Source organism: Branchiostoma lanceolatum, chromosome 18 (genome assembly GCF_035083965.1).
Source record: "Branchiostoma lanceolatum isolate klBraLanc5 chromosome 18, klBraLanc5.hap2, whole genome shotgun sequence".
Classification (NCBI taxonomy): domain Eukaryota; kingdom Metazoa; phylum Chordata; class Leptocardii; order Amphioxiformes; family Branchiostomatidae; genus Branchiostoma; species Branchiostoma lanceolatum.
In genome coordinates this window covers 2,812,312-2,828,187 of record NC_089739.1, presented here as the reverse complement: position 1 = coordinate 2,828,187, position 15,876 = coordinate 2,812,312, and the positions used below count along the sequence as shown (strand labels likewise).

Here is a 15,876-nt window from a genome sequence, read left to right as displayed (position 1 = left end):
TCAAGTCCTCTCCTTTAACGTGTAACTTGAATAAGGTAGAAGAAGAAGTCCTCTTCATGGTAGATTGTAGTTTATATAGCAACGATAGACATCTTCCTATTATTCATATCATAGGAAGGTTAGACATTCAGGTAATAAGATACGCCAAAAATGGTTACTCAAGCAGCTGGATTCAAAATCTTATCAAGTTGTTTGAGTAAATATTCTAATGTTATAGATATGTATTCGCAATAATCATTTATGAATTCAGGTTGCAAAAATGTGCGGTACCTATTTTGTGCTCTATTTCACTTGATAGTAAATTACATTAAAGGTATATTTGATCAAACATTTTGGGACAGAAGTTGGCGTATTCTGCGCAATGTTGTATCAACAACACAGTAAGTGTTACTTAGTTAGTGTAAGTGTTACTATCAATATGACTTTGTGTAACCTATCTCTCATATCCCTCAATGTTCGAGGACTCCTAGAGAAAAGCAAAAGAGGTTCAATACTATCATATGTTAACAAGCAAAAAGCTGACATTATATTCCTCCAGGAAACACATTTCACCAAGGAAACTAGTCACATTTTGACTAAAGAATGGCAGGGTCCATGCTTTCAGACTTTTGGAACAAATTGTAGCAGAGGCCTTGCCATACTGATTAAGCCTTCACTCGATTTTGTTTTGCTTGATAATGATTCTCTAGATTGTGATGGTAGAACACTCCTTTTAAAATGTACTATCGGGGGTACAGACTTCTCTTTGGTAAATGTGTATGCCCCTAATAGAACCAGGGAAAGAAATGAATACTTCGCAAAAGTGTCAGAATGGTTAAATGGACACGACCCAATCAATCTTATCTGTGGTGGAGACATGAATTGTGTGCTTAATCCCCATGTGGATAAAAAAGGGGGCAGAGTGGACAATGCATTAAGATCAGTTACAGCTATGAAAAACCTTTGTTCTAAGTTGAATATGTGTGATGCCTGGAGGTCAGCAAATCCTGACATCTCACAATATACATGGAGAAACTTGACCAAAAATGTGGCTTGTAGACTTGATTATTGGTTAATTCAAAAAAGTCTTGTGGAAAAAATAGAGAAATGTGACATTAGACCAGCGATTCTTACTGACCACCAGGCAGTCTTCCTAAGGCTCAGATTTAAAACAAATGCCAGAGGCCCGGGGATCTTTAAATTAAATGTGAGCCTTTTGGAAGATATGGATTATGTCTCAGAAGTACATGATATAATAGAACAACAGATAAACAGTAGCATCAAATCAAGTAGAGATAAGCTAGACATGTGTCTCATAAAGATTGCTGAATTCTCCAAACAGTACGGAGCTAAAAAAGCAAGAAAAAATAGAGAGAATATGGAATATCTTGAGAAAAAGCTTAGTCAGCTCATAACTGTAATAGACAGAAATCCAACCAAAGAAGATATCCTCATGTACAAGCAAGTGAAATCTGAACTTGAGAATCTCTACAAGAAAAAATCTCAAGGTGACTATATTAGATCCAGAGCTAAGTGGAGAGAAGAAGGGGAAAAACCATCAAAATATTTCCTGAATCTGGAAAAAAAACAAGGCATAGAAAAGGAAATAGACTGCTTAGATATTGAGGGAAAGGAAGTACAAGAGACAACAGAAATATTGAGAGAATGTACCAATTACTACTACAAACTCTATCAGGAAGACAATGTAGATGAAGATACAATTGATCAATATCTCAAAAACATAAAGCTGACCAACACATTAGACCAATCAGATAAGGACTTTCTTGATAAAACAATCACCAAAGATGAGTGCAAAGAAGCCCTCTTTTCTATGAACTTAAACAAAAGCCCTGGATTGAATGGTATACCACCAGAGTTCCTCAGGTTCTTCTGGCCAGCTATAGGAGACCTTATCTACGAATGCATTCAAGAAACTTTAAGGGAAGGAAAAATGTCTGTATTACAAAGACGTGCAGTTATAAGACTTATACACAAAAAAAATGAGCGAAAGTATTTAGACAACTGGCGGCCAATAAGCCTCCTTAATACAGACTATAAGATCTTTGCCCTTATATTTGCAAACAGACTGAAGAAAGTAATACACAAGCTGATCGAGCATGACCAAACTGCTTATATTAAAGGGAGATTTATCGGGCAGAATGTACGCCTAATACAAGACATTATAGACTACACAGAAATTAGAAACTTACCTGGAGCTATCATTTTTTTGGACTTTGCTAAAGCTTTTGACTCTATAAACAGAAAATTCATGTGGAAAGTGCTTGAAAAATTTAATTTTGGTCCCCATTTCATTCACGCCATGCAATGTATGTACAGTGACATTAGTAGTAACATCATCAATCAAGGTTGGATGTCTGAATCCTTCCCCCTTAACAGAGGTATCCGTCAGGGATGTCCCATATCTGCACTTCTCTTTATCTTAGCTGTAGAAGTTATGGCAGTGAACATTAGGGATGCACAGGACATAGCTGGAATAAAAGTTAAAACTAACTCTGTTGATACGGTTGAAATTAAAATCTCACAGGTAGCCGATGACACCACTTTATTTGTGTCTGACGTTACATCTATGGAAAATGCCTTTATACATATTCACAATTTTTGTAGTGTTTCTAGTCTTAAGTTAAATGTTAAAAAATGTGAAGGTCTATGGATCGGAACGTATGTAGACAGACAAGACACCCCCCTAGATATATCTTGGCCGAAGCGCCCCATAAAATCCTTAGGCATCTATTTCTATAACTCTTCCCTCCACCATGAGTGTGAACTTCTAAATTGGGAGAAAAAGATAGAAAGGCTGAAAAACACATTGCAAGTCTGGAGATGTAGAAACCTAACTTTGTATGGAAAAATCACTATCATTAAGTCATTAGCTCTTTCACAGATTAAACACAATATGGCAATGATTGTTACCCCACCCTGGGTTGTCACATCTATAAAAAGAGAAATTTTCAGAAAGTTTTTATGGAAAGGCAAAAAGGACAAAGTCAAAAGAGATGTCATAAGCCAACCCACTGAAATGGGTGGACTTAACATGTTAAACTTAGATTACCAGAAAAATGCACTCTTATCACGTTGGATATATAGGTTGATAGTGGATGATAAATCTAGATGGAAAGCACTCCCCCTGTTGTATGTAAATTCTTTTGGTCCCAATAATCTTATTTTGCAGATGAACTTTGAAAAAGAAGGCGATGGACCAAACTTCATCCATATACCGAAATTTTATAAAGAAGTCATTTTATCCTATCACAAAATTGAGAAAAGTGATGACGTAAGGCCCCAGTACTTAAAAGAACAGATAATATGGTGTAATAGAAATATTAGATCACAAGGTAAAACTTTATTCTTCCCTCAATGGATTAAAGAAGGCATAATATATGTGAAAGACCTATTCCCTAGGGGAAAATTTATCTCATCAAACGAATACCCTACACTTAGCCACCGACCCAGTACTTTAATTGAGCAAATAACCCTGTATCAAGCCCTACCCAGCACCTGGAAAACTCTTGTCAAAAAAGAACTCTACTCAGAAGACCGCTTAACACACCTTGTAGCCCCACCCCCACATCAGTTTAAAGCTACAACAAAATCCTGTAAATTACTCTATTCTACACTCGCTCTTAAACATGCAGTATTGCCAAGTTGTCAACAAAAATGGCACACAATTTTTCATTTCACTGAATCCTTTGACTGGAAAAAAATATGGACTTTGCTCTGCAAAACTGCATGTAAGGACACACAAATAGCTGAACTAAATTACAAACTACTACATCAAATATTACCGTGTGGTGAAAAATTAAACAAATGGAGAATACATGATGAAAATGGGCTAATAATAGATCCTATATGTAAACTATGTGATAGTGGTGATATTGATAATTATAGACACATGTTTGTGGAATGTAAGAGATTATCAGACCTGTGGGACACAGTTCAGCATTACATACCTTTCAGTAGCAGTAATCCTACAATAGATTTTGAAGAAGTAATACTAGGGAAAGTCAGTCAGACTCTGAACATACCGCACCTTAAAAGACGTATATTGATAATATCTATAGCTAAATGGGTCATATTCAAAACATGGATATCTCTAAGAAAGACCCAAAATCCCGCCTCACACCAAAACAATTTGCCCATTCTTTTTAAATGGGAAATGAAGAACAGAGTTACCTCTGCCTGTGAACCTCTAGCTACATGTGCCTCTTGATTACTATAGATAGCTTTTATTGTTGACTTTTGTAAACAAGGAACTGAGTTTGTTATGATATTTTATGCATGTATGAGTTACGTTTTAGTTTCTTAGCTTGTTTTTTTGTTTGACGGCCTTTTAGTTACGCTGTCTTATGTTGTGAATGTGTAATTTACTTTAAAATGTGGAGTAAACGGGTAACAAACAACTGATATGATCAGCCTGACTTAGCACACAATGTATAATACACTGTAAATATGTTACTATGACACAACCAGAATCTTTATGTGATATGTGGTTAAATCTTGAACCATCCTGCCAGTCTATGTACTGTAACACAATGTCATATACTCTTTGGTGCCAACATTGTAACATGTGTAATATATTATGCTGTAACATTGATGTATATTGTGAATAAAATGTGGAAAAAAAAAAAAAAAAAAAAAAAATGCCTACATATAGCCATCATGGCATAACGGTTAAAAAAAAAAAAAAAAAAAAAGTGTTACTTAGTTCTCTCTGAACAAAAGTATTGAATGAGAGTGGACTCGTTCCTCAGTTAACCGACATCTTTCGTACCGCTGGCATCCCTCAGTGAGACATCTGGAGCCGCACTGGGCGGTCTGCACTGAAAAGGACTGTGTATAAGGGCGAGCGTCATTTCATGTCGACGTCGCCAGAACCATGTCTGGTGTCGGTTTTTATCAGGGCCCCTTTCGCGAGCGATGTAACGTGGAGCAATAGGGGTCCTGATTTAATGAGGGTGTAGTTCACTTGTTCAAATGAATTCATTTGACATGTATGTATCTTATCGTCAGGTAACTGCCCAAGCCACCTGCATGACCTTGGCTGTTCTAAGTCTTGACCGGTTCTGGGCCATCGTCAGACCTTTCAAGACGCCTTGGTTCAGAACGCCTCTTGGTGTGCTCCTCACCACCACCATCATTTGGGCTGGTAAGGCTGATTTTTTAATCGCACATTAACCAGCTCTTGCTATTCAGCACATTTATTTAGTTCAAAAAAGTATTTCAGTCAATACACGTGTTAACCACATTTACCTGTGTTAACAATTGGCAACACCTCTAACTCGTAAAATCACTAGTAAGCGATTATTTAATTCCCTTACTAGTGATTTGATGAGCTAGCATGCCTTTAACTCATAATATCACTAGTAGGAGAGATTACTTAATTCCCTTAGTAGTGATTTAATGAGCAAGCATGCCTTTAACTCATAGAATCACTAAACAACATAATATAATACATGTAACACATTAATAATAATAATGTACAGTAGGAGGGAAACAAACCTTAAGTGGCTTATTCTATGTCCTCCTCCATCAAACTGGTTTAACATTTAATATAACAATAAAGAGTAAATAAGTAAAACATACAGTTAGGATAGGAATACATACAGTAATACATGTACATTAAGTACATGTAAGGAAGAAATGCCAAAGGGTGCAAGTTGTCACAAAACTCCCAGTCCATGAAGGTTGTAACTAAGGATTTGTTACATTATACCTCTTTTTGTAATCATTTACAGATGTGTTACAAGCCATATAATGAACTTGGAGACATATCCATCAAACAAACGTATTCTTTGTCATATCTGTATGAGCTGTTTAAAAAATCCATATCTCTTTTTTGTACTCTGTAAGTGTTAATGGCCGATAAAATCCACTAAAATGCTAAGGCTAAATGGCTCACTCCCAGATAAAACAATCAGATCTTCGGGAATTATGAAATCGATAACCTATCTATATGCAAATTATTTGATATCTGCTTGTAGCTATTTGAATTCTCCTGTGCAGAGCCTCGCTCGCGGTATATACAATATACCCTGGGGGGGGGGGGGGGGGGGTTCATGCTGAACTGGGCTTTGAAATATGTTTCTTCGAACCCTTTAGATGTACTTAAGTCGTAAACGCCTCAATGTGGTTTGAGAAATTTTCTTTCTAATATTCTGAAATTAAAATTAAACAAGAGTTCCGCGACCTCATATCTCCATGAACAATTGTATTTATGCAAATGACTTACGCATTTACATAATATATGCTTAATCATAAACACCTTTATCTTACTTACACATGTTGCAATATTGACAGTCCTATAATTTTCCAATTTGATGAATTTTGGTGTTTTTGCATTTATTATGCAAATTAGGAATTTATTTGCATAATTGGTATTTGTTGATGCTCCACTTTCCATAAACTACATATGTTACATGTATTTGAGTCTTATAATGGAAAACACTGCAAATATAGATTTTCCACATTATCTATGCAAATTAATTCCCAATTAGCATAATTTGCACTTCATTGTGTACATGTCTGTCTAAGCTACCTGCATACTAAATATCATGGAAATCCGTTGTCCCTTTGTTCAGTTATTCTCCTTAGAAGATTTTTACAATAACGCCCGTGCAGTTCCAGCGCAAGCTGCTAGGGAGCCCAAACCTACACCACTTCTTTATTACATCACAAGCTATCTGCCACCCAAAAATCAAGACCACAGCACGTCCAGGTCAAAAGATACAAAAACGGAAGTTCTGCTGCAGTACCAAGGTCACATACCAGGGGGCCCAAAATCGACCTTGAATTTCGGCCTCACAACACCCGCCCACATACCAAATATCATCGTAATCCATCCAGAGGTTCTTGAGTTATGCTGCCTACAATAGTCCGGAAACACAAACACACACACACACACACACAAACACGCCAAAAACAATATCTCCATTTTTCATGGAGATAAAAATACTTTCACAAACCACATTGGGACCTTTACGACTAAAATACAATTGGAGGGTTCGAAGAAATATCCTTCAAGGAGTTTTTCTACTCTCCTCCTTCCTTCTGTCCCTGCCAGTCGCCTTCTTCATGGTAGGATTAGTCAGTGGGCCAATCGTAGGGAATTACTCTGGAGGAAGCGACCTTTGACCTCTGCTCGTGCCACCATCATTCCTGCGACATCCGCCGTCCGTAAGGCTGGGTTCGCCTCCCGCTTATCGTTCCGTCGGAAACATTTCCTCTCTTGACAAAAAATCTTTCTAAGAGTTTTCTACATTCCTCCAGGCTCCTTCCTTTTGTCCCTGCCAGTCGCCTTCTTCATGAAGGTGTTTGAGCGGGAGTGGTACGGCGTCAAGCAGGTCTGCCTGGAGGACTTCCCTTCAGAGGACGAGTACCGGGCCTACATCATCTACACCGTCCTCATCAGTTACGTCATCCCACTGACAACCAGCGTCGTCTGCCATTGCCTCATCCTCCGTTACCTAGCAACCATGGCGGCCAATACGTCAGTGGCACAGCAACACGTCATGGCCAGAAAGAAGAAGGTGGGGTGAGATAAAAGATGGTGAATGAACGAATGAATCAATCAATCAATTAATCAATTTCAGGCATCTGCCCTTACAGAGTGCGCACTGACCCTACCCCCCCCCCCCCCCCCGCTGAACATAAGACGCTGTAGATACTCTTATAGACCATGCATGTTATTGGCTTGATATAAGTTGGAATATTGTTATTGCTGCTTTCCAGAGGGCCTTTTTCTACAGAGCCACCCAACTGTGGAACTCCCTTCCATCCGGCACACGGACTGCCCCCTCACTCTGTGCTTTCAAAACTATGGCATGGAAGTCACTGGGGGACCCCTTCTCCGTTTAAATCTCCCCGGTCTAGTATGAAGTAGCTATTACTCCAATGTGCAATCCGTATCTGTATTTTCTCCCTTTTAGATTTTATAGTGGTATAGAATGTTAATGTATATTAATTCACGGTAAGAGTTGTAGGATTGTATATGTGTATGTTTTATTTTTAACTAATGCAACTGTATTTTATCATGTACTTTCGCAGCAAGGCTGGCCCCTTGTAATAGCAATAGCTAGTCGGGCAGCCTTGGCTGCTGTACATTGTACGCAGCCGAACAAATAAATAAACTAGAGTTCCACGAACACATTATCTTCGCCAAATAATCAAGGCTTATTATGGAGAGTGATTGATATTTACGTGCTTATCACCCCCTGCAAATTTGATCATGCACCATACCATTTGGAAGTTATGTTGGGGCGAATGAGTCCAGTCTAGATGGGGTTAAAAATCATTTGGTGGTACAGGACTAGTATATGTGTAGAGTGTGCTGATACAAATGTATATGTTATAACTGGTCCGATGATGAAAAAATATGAGTATGTTGATATTATATGGGCCACAAAGGTTCAACATTGCAGTGTTGTAAGTTGAAAGTGATGATGAAATGGTACAGTCAATATATATGAATGGAATAAATCTTTATTCCATATCATACACATTTTGAAAGACATAGTACATGTGCATGTGACTTTTCCGCACTTAGCAGTGGTGCAGTTTTGGTACAGTGTATTCTCCAAGCAGAGGAGTGGGTCTGGCTGGTTTTTGACGTGTTTTTAGGTGTTTTTGTCAGGCTTTCTATTTTGTCCCCTTTTCATTATGTTGCCAATCGTGGTGAACAAAAATGCCTAAACTGAACGCGTTAAAAACCAGCAGGACCCACACCTCTACTTGGAGGACAGTTTATTTATTTGACCTACATGTACGTTTAAGCAAGGCCATCTGGTTACATGACCTGACAGTCCCATGTCCGATTATGAAATGCAGTGGGTTAACAAACTTTCCTTTCTAATTATGCAAATGAGCTCCTGATTTGCATAATTAGTCATTGATTATGTAAAGTACCATCTGAGCTCTGTAAATACCAAATTATACACTATGTGTTTATTTGTTTATTTGTTTATTCATTTGGCATGCATTGTATTTACAAACATGCCAGGGTTGCCCAACTAGCTTAAGCTATTACAAAGGGCAACCCTGGGAGAAAAACGTTATCATTACAAATAACATACATAATCATTTCATTAAGCACACATAGAAATCACTACCAAATTAATTAAGAGGTTGACATACGTATTTACAATTATGTACACGAATTAACTATTTTAGACAGTGTAGAGTAAAACTTCTTACATTCTATTGAAATACTTGCGTGTAATTATAATGTTAACAGCTAGTGTCGCATAGAAGTGTATACATATGTATATTAACTTAGACCAAGAACGGGTCTCCTAGGGAGGCCCAAGCTTTTCCTCTGAAGGAGGATACAGAGGTAGCTGTACGTGTTTCTGGTGGAAGCAAGTTCCAGAGTTTGGTAGCCCTGTGGAAGAACGCTTTCTGAGTCCTAACGCTTTTGGGAGTTTGCACAGAGAGGTTATTTCCATTTCGGAGGGGATATCTGGAGTCTATGGAAGATGATCTTGTTGTTGGTAGAAGACTGAGTAGGTGGGGTGGGCAGTGTCCGTTCATGAGTTTGAAGAGGGTGGTGACTGTGTGGAATTTACGGCGGAAGGTGAGTGAGGGAAGACATAGTTGGGAGTAGACGGTTCGGTAGGAAGGGTAAGGGATTCCACGGTGTCCACTTATCATTCTAGCTGATCGGTACTGGACAGATTCAACTGATCTTGCATCGCGTGCGGTGAGGCCTGACCATACTATGTCAGCATATTCTAAAACTGGTCTTATCATGATCTTGTATAGCTGTAGTAGAATGTTCTTGGGCACCTTCTTCCGTAGAGCACAGAGCATTCCAGCCGTTCGTCTGGCCTTGTTTGTTGTGGCTTCAACGTGCAAAGACCATGTGAGCTTGCAGGTTAAGGTCACGCCCAGGTGTTTGTGGCTGTAAACAACCTGCAGAATAGTACCGGCTAGGATAACTGGGGGGATCCTTTGTGGGAGGGGACGGGTAGTGAGAAACATAACTTTGCATTTGTCTCCGTTAGCCTCGAGTTTCCAGCTTTGTAGCCAGTCTGATACAGTGGCAAGGTCTTTGTTCAATGAGTCTACAACAGTATTGATAGAACGGTGAGCTGCTGTGAGTGAGGTATCATCTGCGAACAAGTTCGCCACACAGGTTGTACATCTGGATGGCAGATCGTTTATGTATAAAATGAAAAGTGTAGGTCCTAAAACAGAGCCCTGTGGGACTCCAGCAAGGGGGGTCTTCCAGTCAGATGTTGCGCCATTGACAACCACTCGTTGACGTCGTTCTGTGAGGTAACTCTGGAACCACTCAAGAACCCGTCCACGAATTCCGTATCCTTCCAGTTTGGCTAAGAGGCCGTTGTACCAGACTTTATCAAAAGCCTTTCGCAGGTCCAAGAATACGCAGCCAACCACCTCTCCTTTGTCAATGGCTTTGGTCCACTCGTCAACAAGTCGGACCAGTTGAAGAGTTGTGTTGTCCTGCGCTCGAAATCCACTTTGGTACTGTGTCAGCATTGGACTAATGTGTTCCATTAGGCGTTTGTTTACAATATTTTCCAAAACTTTGGGAATGATGTTCAGGAGGGATATTGGCCTATAGTTGTTGGGAGCATGGCGGCTACCTCCTTTGTGGATTGGGGTCACGTTTGCTTCCTTCCATCTGGAGGGCACTTGTCCGAGGGAAAGCGACATATTGAACAGTTTTGTTAATGGTCCTGAGATGGGGTCGGCCACTCGCCGTAGGAGGTTCGGTGTAATGTCGTCTGGGCCGCAAGACTTTCCGACCTTGAGGCTGAGGAGTTGCTGACGGACATCGTCCACTGTTACTTGAAGTGTTTCAAGGAAAGTCCCAGGAGAGACGGGTGGAACGAAAACAGGGGAGGAGTCATCTTTGCCGGGTAAGTCGGTCTGCTGCACGAAGTAGTCGTTTAGTGCTGTGGCCTTCCCCCTGGGAGTGTCAAGGATGTTAGTCCCCATTTTAAGTGCTGGTACGCCCGTTGAAGCTTGTCCTAGTACTATGTGTCGACCCCTTCTCAAGTTATTCATGTCCGAATGTCAAAACAAAACTCCCACTGCAGTTCTTAACAAGCCGCTAGGGGGCCCAAATTTACAGAACTTACTTTCTGTGGCATGAACTATCTACCACACAAAAATCATGACCATAGCACTTTCAGAAAATGTGCCTCCAAATTTTGAAGCTCTGTTGCAATACCTTAGGTGCCCGCTAGAAGGCCCATTATCGAACTTGACCTTCCTTTCTGTAAACCCTACCCATCCACTAGATATCATACAGATCCATCAACAGCTTCTTGAGTTATGCTGGCGACATACAAATACACATCCACACAAAGTCCGCTGTAGTACCGACGGAAAACACAAGGGGGACCATTTTTGAACTTGACCTCCGTTTTCACAACATCTACACACCTGCAAAAAATCATGAAGATCCATCAACGTTTCCGTCACTTTTTTTGCCTACATACAAACACAAAAAAATCCAAAGTCCGCTGCAGTACTGTTGAAAAACGTAAGGTAAACCATTTTCGAACTTGACCTTCCTTTGCACAACCACTACACACCTACCGAAAATCATAAAGATTCATTGAAGCTTTCTTGAGTTATGCTCCTGACATACATTCAGACCCACCCAACAGATTTTTCAACCGAAAACATAATCTTCTCCGAGTACAAGTACTCGGCGAAGATAATAAATAATTGCTGCTTTCTGTTCATGTCAAAAGCCATGTGTATCGACTTGGTCTTATCAACAGGGCTTGTAGTTGCCACAGGATATTTGGGCCGACCTGGCTGTGTGACCTAAACAGCCAAACCTATAATTTGAATAAGAAAAGCAGTCGCCAAGCGGTTGCGCACCAGCAGCTAATGTACTGAAGTCACTGACTTATATATACGTTTGTAATTTGAATTTGAAGAAAAGTACTTCCGGAAGATAACAACAGCGGAATAGTTTTGTGATAGAGATTATGTATCTCAAGATGCACAACGAGACAAGATAACAGCACAAAGATGCTAATTCTTGCTCAAGGACGGCCTTATCTGCTGACAAGAAAACTTCTAGAGAATGCTTTCGCATGATACGCATTGCATTTGTTATCAGATAAGATGATGTATGTTTCTGTCATTAGTTGGCTGATAATCGTGCCCACGAGACAGATGCAGACAAAACCTTTGACATAGATGTCTAGAATATAGATGGAAAGGCATCATGACAGGGCTACATTTTTACTCTGAAATGTGGTGATTTGGGGTCAAAAGAATTTCCTAGATAGCCTTAAAGGACGTCTGTCTAGACTGGTAAAGATCACAATCAATAAATGGATGGGTATCGTGACAGGAATATCCTCTTTACTTGGAAATGTGGTGATTTGGGGTCAAAAGAAGTTCCAAAATAGCCTAAAAGTGCGTCCGTCGGGACTGGTAAAGTTCACCATCAATAGATGAAGGGTGCCATGGCAGGGTTACATTTTTCGCGGAAATGTTATGAGTTGGAGTCACCAGACCTTTCAAAAATAGCCTCAAAGTGCTTCCGTGGAGACTGGTAGAGTTCACCATCAATAGATGAAAGGGTATCGTGACAGAAATATACTTACTCTCAGAGATGTGGTGGGTTGAAGTCGCCAAAACTTGCAAACATAGCTTCAAAAATGCTTCCATCGAGACTGGTAACATTCGCTTAATCAATTGCTGCCTAAAGAAGTAACAGTACTCATGTGAGCTAGCCGTCCTTTTTGATCGTGTTCCTAGACTAGGAATGTTGTGCCAGCAGTTTGAGAATGTTCAGTAAATCTCCAAGCGTACCTTTCGGTTGGCAAACAGTATTCATGGGCCAATTGCAAAATAGTGTCCAGCGCCACTGCCAACTCCGGTTGACAATGGAAACTTCTTCGGTCCATGGATACTTTTTGCCAACGAAGGATATGCTTGGAAATTAGATATCCATCGCCTACAGCGACGTTATCTAGTACATTGCACATGTTACTCATCCATATACATGACTGCGCAACACGAGATCGCATGTTCTGATACAAGTTGTTGCTGACATCCACCTACAAAATGAATACGCGAAATGAAAAAAGAGCTTTTTTTCACATACTTTACCAAGTGTGTACGATTGGGGGCGCCAGGGTCCATCCAACTAAACAAATTCAAGGTCTTACATTGTGGCATTGGCTGGCCATGTGGTTAGGACGTCAGCCCCAGAATCGGGAGGGCGCCTTTGTTCATCCCTGACAAGCCCCAATGGTGTGCCCTAGCCTATGAAAAGGAACTTTGCACGAATTTCGTCACTGAGAAGAAAACCTAGCGTAGGTTATCAAATTAGGGACGCCCCTTGGATGGAACGTTAACTGGAGGCCCCATGTTTGAAGAGACTCACAACTTGAGCACAGTGTAATCCAGTAACTACGAACACACATTAACACAAACATACAGACACACCGAAGGCAAAACCTCCGTGAAGGTATACGCTATACTAGGGGTATTTCTCCCTTTCCAGGTCACTCGAATGGTGGTAGCGCATTCAAAAGTAACTGCGAACACACAATAACTCAAACATTCAGACATACCGAAGGCTAAACCTCCGTGAAACTGTACACGCAATAATAACAGAGAAATTTCTTTCTTTCCAGGTTACTCGAATGGTGGCAACCGTGGTCATCCTCTTCGCCGTATGCTGGGCTCCGAATCACGTGCTCAACTTGTGGTTTGCTTTCGAAAGAGAAGGCCTGAATGAAGTCCCGCATGTGGTTATGTGGCTGAAAATCACGGCCCTCTGTCTCAGCTATGCCAACTCTTCTGTCAACCCTTTCGTTTACGGAATTATGGGTGAAAACTTCAAAAAGGCTTTCGCAAAATCCTTCAAAAGTGCGGAATCGTCTAGGACGGGGTCCGCTATGTCTCCGAAGACACCAAAATTTACAAAGGAAGAGGAGATTGGCATGGTTAAGATGGGGGCTCGTCGGACGACTGATAAGAAGAAAACCCCTATTGATAATAGCAGTGAACTCGACCAGAATGGCGTCATGGATGGACAGGAATCTCGTATGTGAGCTTTACCGTTTAATCTATCTATTCACACCTAGATGTTACAAATATTACTCTTTGCGTTGTTTAGCCTGGGAAAATTAATATCGTGCTGACGGTCCAGAAATAAAAAAGAGTCGACAGGTATACGTAGGAATTCTCTCTTTTTTTCTTCTTCTTCGATTTCGGCCGAAGTTATCCAACATATACAGATTAATACTGTAAAAAAAAGAACTCCATCGGGCACTGGTATCTTCAATATCATATTGAAACTAGAGTTCCACGAACACATTATCTTTGGCAAGTAATCAAGACTTATTATGGAGAGTGATTAATATTTACATGCTTATAACCCCCTGCAAATTTGATCATACACCATACCGTTTGGGAGCTATGGGGGTGGCGAATGAGTCCAGTCTAGATTGGGTTAAAAATCATTTGGTGGTACAGGTCTAGTATATGTGTCTAGTGTGCTGATATATGTTACATGAAAAAAAAAAGTATGTTGATGTTATATGGGCCACAAAGCTTTGATATTGCAGTGTTGTAAGTCGTGACTTATGCTCTTGACATACATGCAGACCCACCCCACAGCGTAACGATATATACGAGTATCTTACTGGCACTGAACTTGTAATTTCCCGTTAAGGTGTTTGTATTAATATGTTTGAAAAAAATTTCGTCTAGTCCACGAAGGCACTCGTAATGTGTTTGCTAAAGCCGCCGTCACAAATTCAGCTCGGCCGACGTGTTGGCGAGCTTCCGATGTGCATTTTCGGCCGAAGTACGGCCGACGTCTTGTCGATTACGCGGGCTTCTGGCGATTTGTAGAAATCAAAGTTGATCCAAATATTGACCTCTTACAAGGTTATTCGATACTGACTTCGTCCATGTCCAAGAGATGGTACCATCTCATGGGGGATTTTTAGTTTTAAGTGTTCGACGTCGCCCGAGATTTTCGTTGGAAAATACGGTCGACGCTCGGGCAATTCTGAAATTCGGCGAGCTTCGGGCGATCTACAAAGTCAAAGTTGGCCAACGCTGACATGAATTGTGACGCCGGCTTTAGGACGTCGATCAAGATAACCAAATAATCATATGTATATTTCACTGAATGTTGACTAATGTGCCGATCTCATGTGGTTTCTGAGGTGGTTATAGGAACAGAGCAGGACTCATGTCACTATATACACCCATGACCCTTTATCACGTAATCGCAATAGTCATTGTTTCAAGCACGTCGGCAGAACGTAATGCGTATACGGCAATTAGCCTATTCAAACCTATTATAGGTACAGAATCTCTTTTGTTCTCTTTGGTCAATGTTGCAACGGTGTAACAGCCGTTGCATAAGATATGTCTTTGAACGCAACTATATGAACCTATATACGAGATATCAACGTTAAATGCGCGAGGACGACCTTAAACGCTTACGTTCTGCCGACGTGCTATTTTTTCATGACGATCATCAATCCACGGCGTTTATCTACACCAACCAATGGTTATGGCGTTATGCCTGTATAACCAATAGGAATGGAGGCCTGTGAATGGCTCACATAACCGGCTTGATGATCATCTAGGGTATCTATAGTGTGTTGAAAGACACCCTGCGACGTCCGTATTGTGATTATAAGTGTCTTACAGATCTTTCGTGAACACGTTACAATTTGTTCTTTATTCTTTATTAGAAATGACAACAATACAATACACAGTTGAACGCCTAGTTACAATTTGGCAATGTTGACATTCGCCATAATATCAATGAGATGTTTAATTTTGGATCCGGAGTTAATACTGTCTACCATCAATGTTTGCTACCAAACTATTCTTGCAATAAAGGTATATTGTTGAAAC

At 40.4% G+C, this 15,876-nt stretch overlaps 1 protein-coding gene across 1 annotated transcript in view; it reads left to right on the top strand.

The window, feature by feature from the left end:
- The window catches only part of LOC136423774 (G-protein coupled receptor 54-like), a 29,507-nt gene extending 13,688 nt beyond the window's left edge, over positions 1-15,819 (top strand). The window contains exons 2-4 of the mRNA XM_066412059.1: positions 5,008-5,143; positions 7,264-7,523; positions 13,629-15,819. Coding sequence (XP_066268156.1) covers positions 5,008-5,143; positions 7,264-7,523; positions 13,629-14,048 — 816 coding nt within the window. The 3' untranslated portion in view covers positions 14,049-15,819. The remainder of the gene's footprint in view (positions 1-5,007; positions 5,144-7,263; positions 7,524-13,628) is intronic.
- Positions 15,820-15,876: the final 57 nt, after the last annotated feature.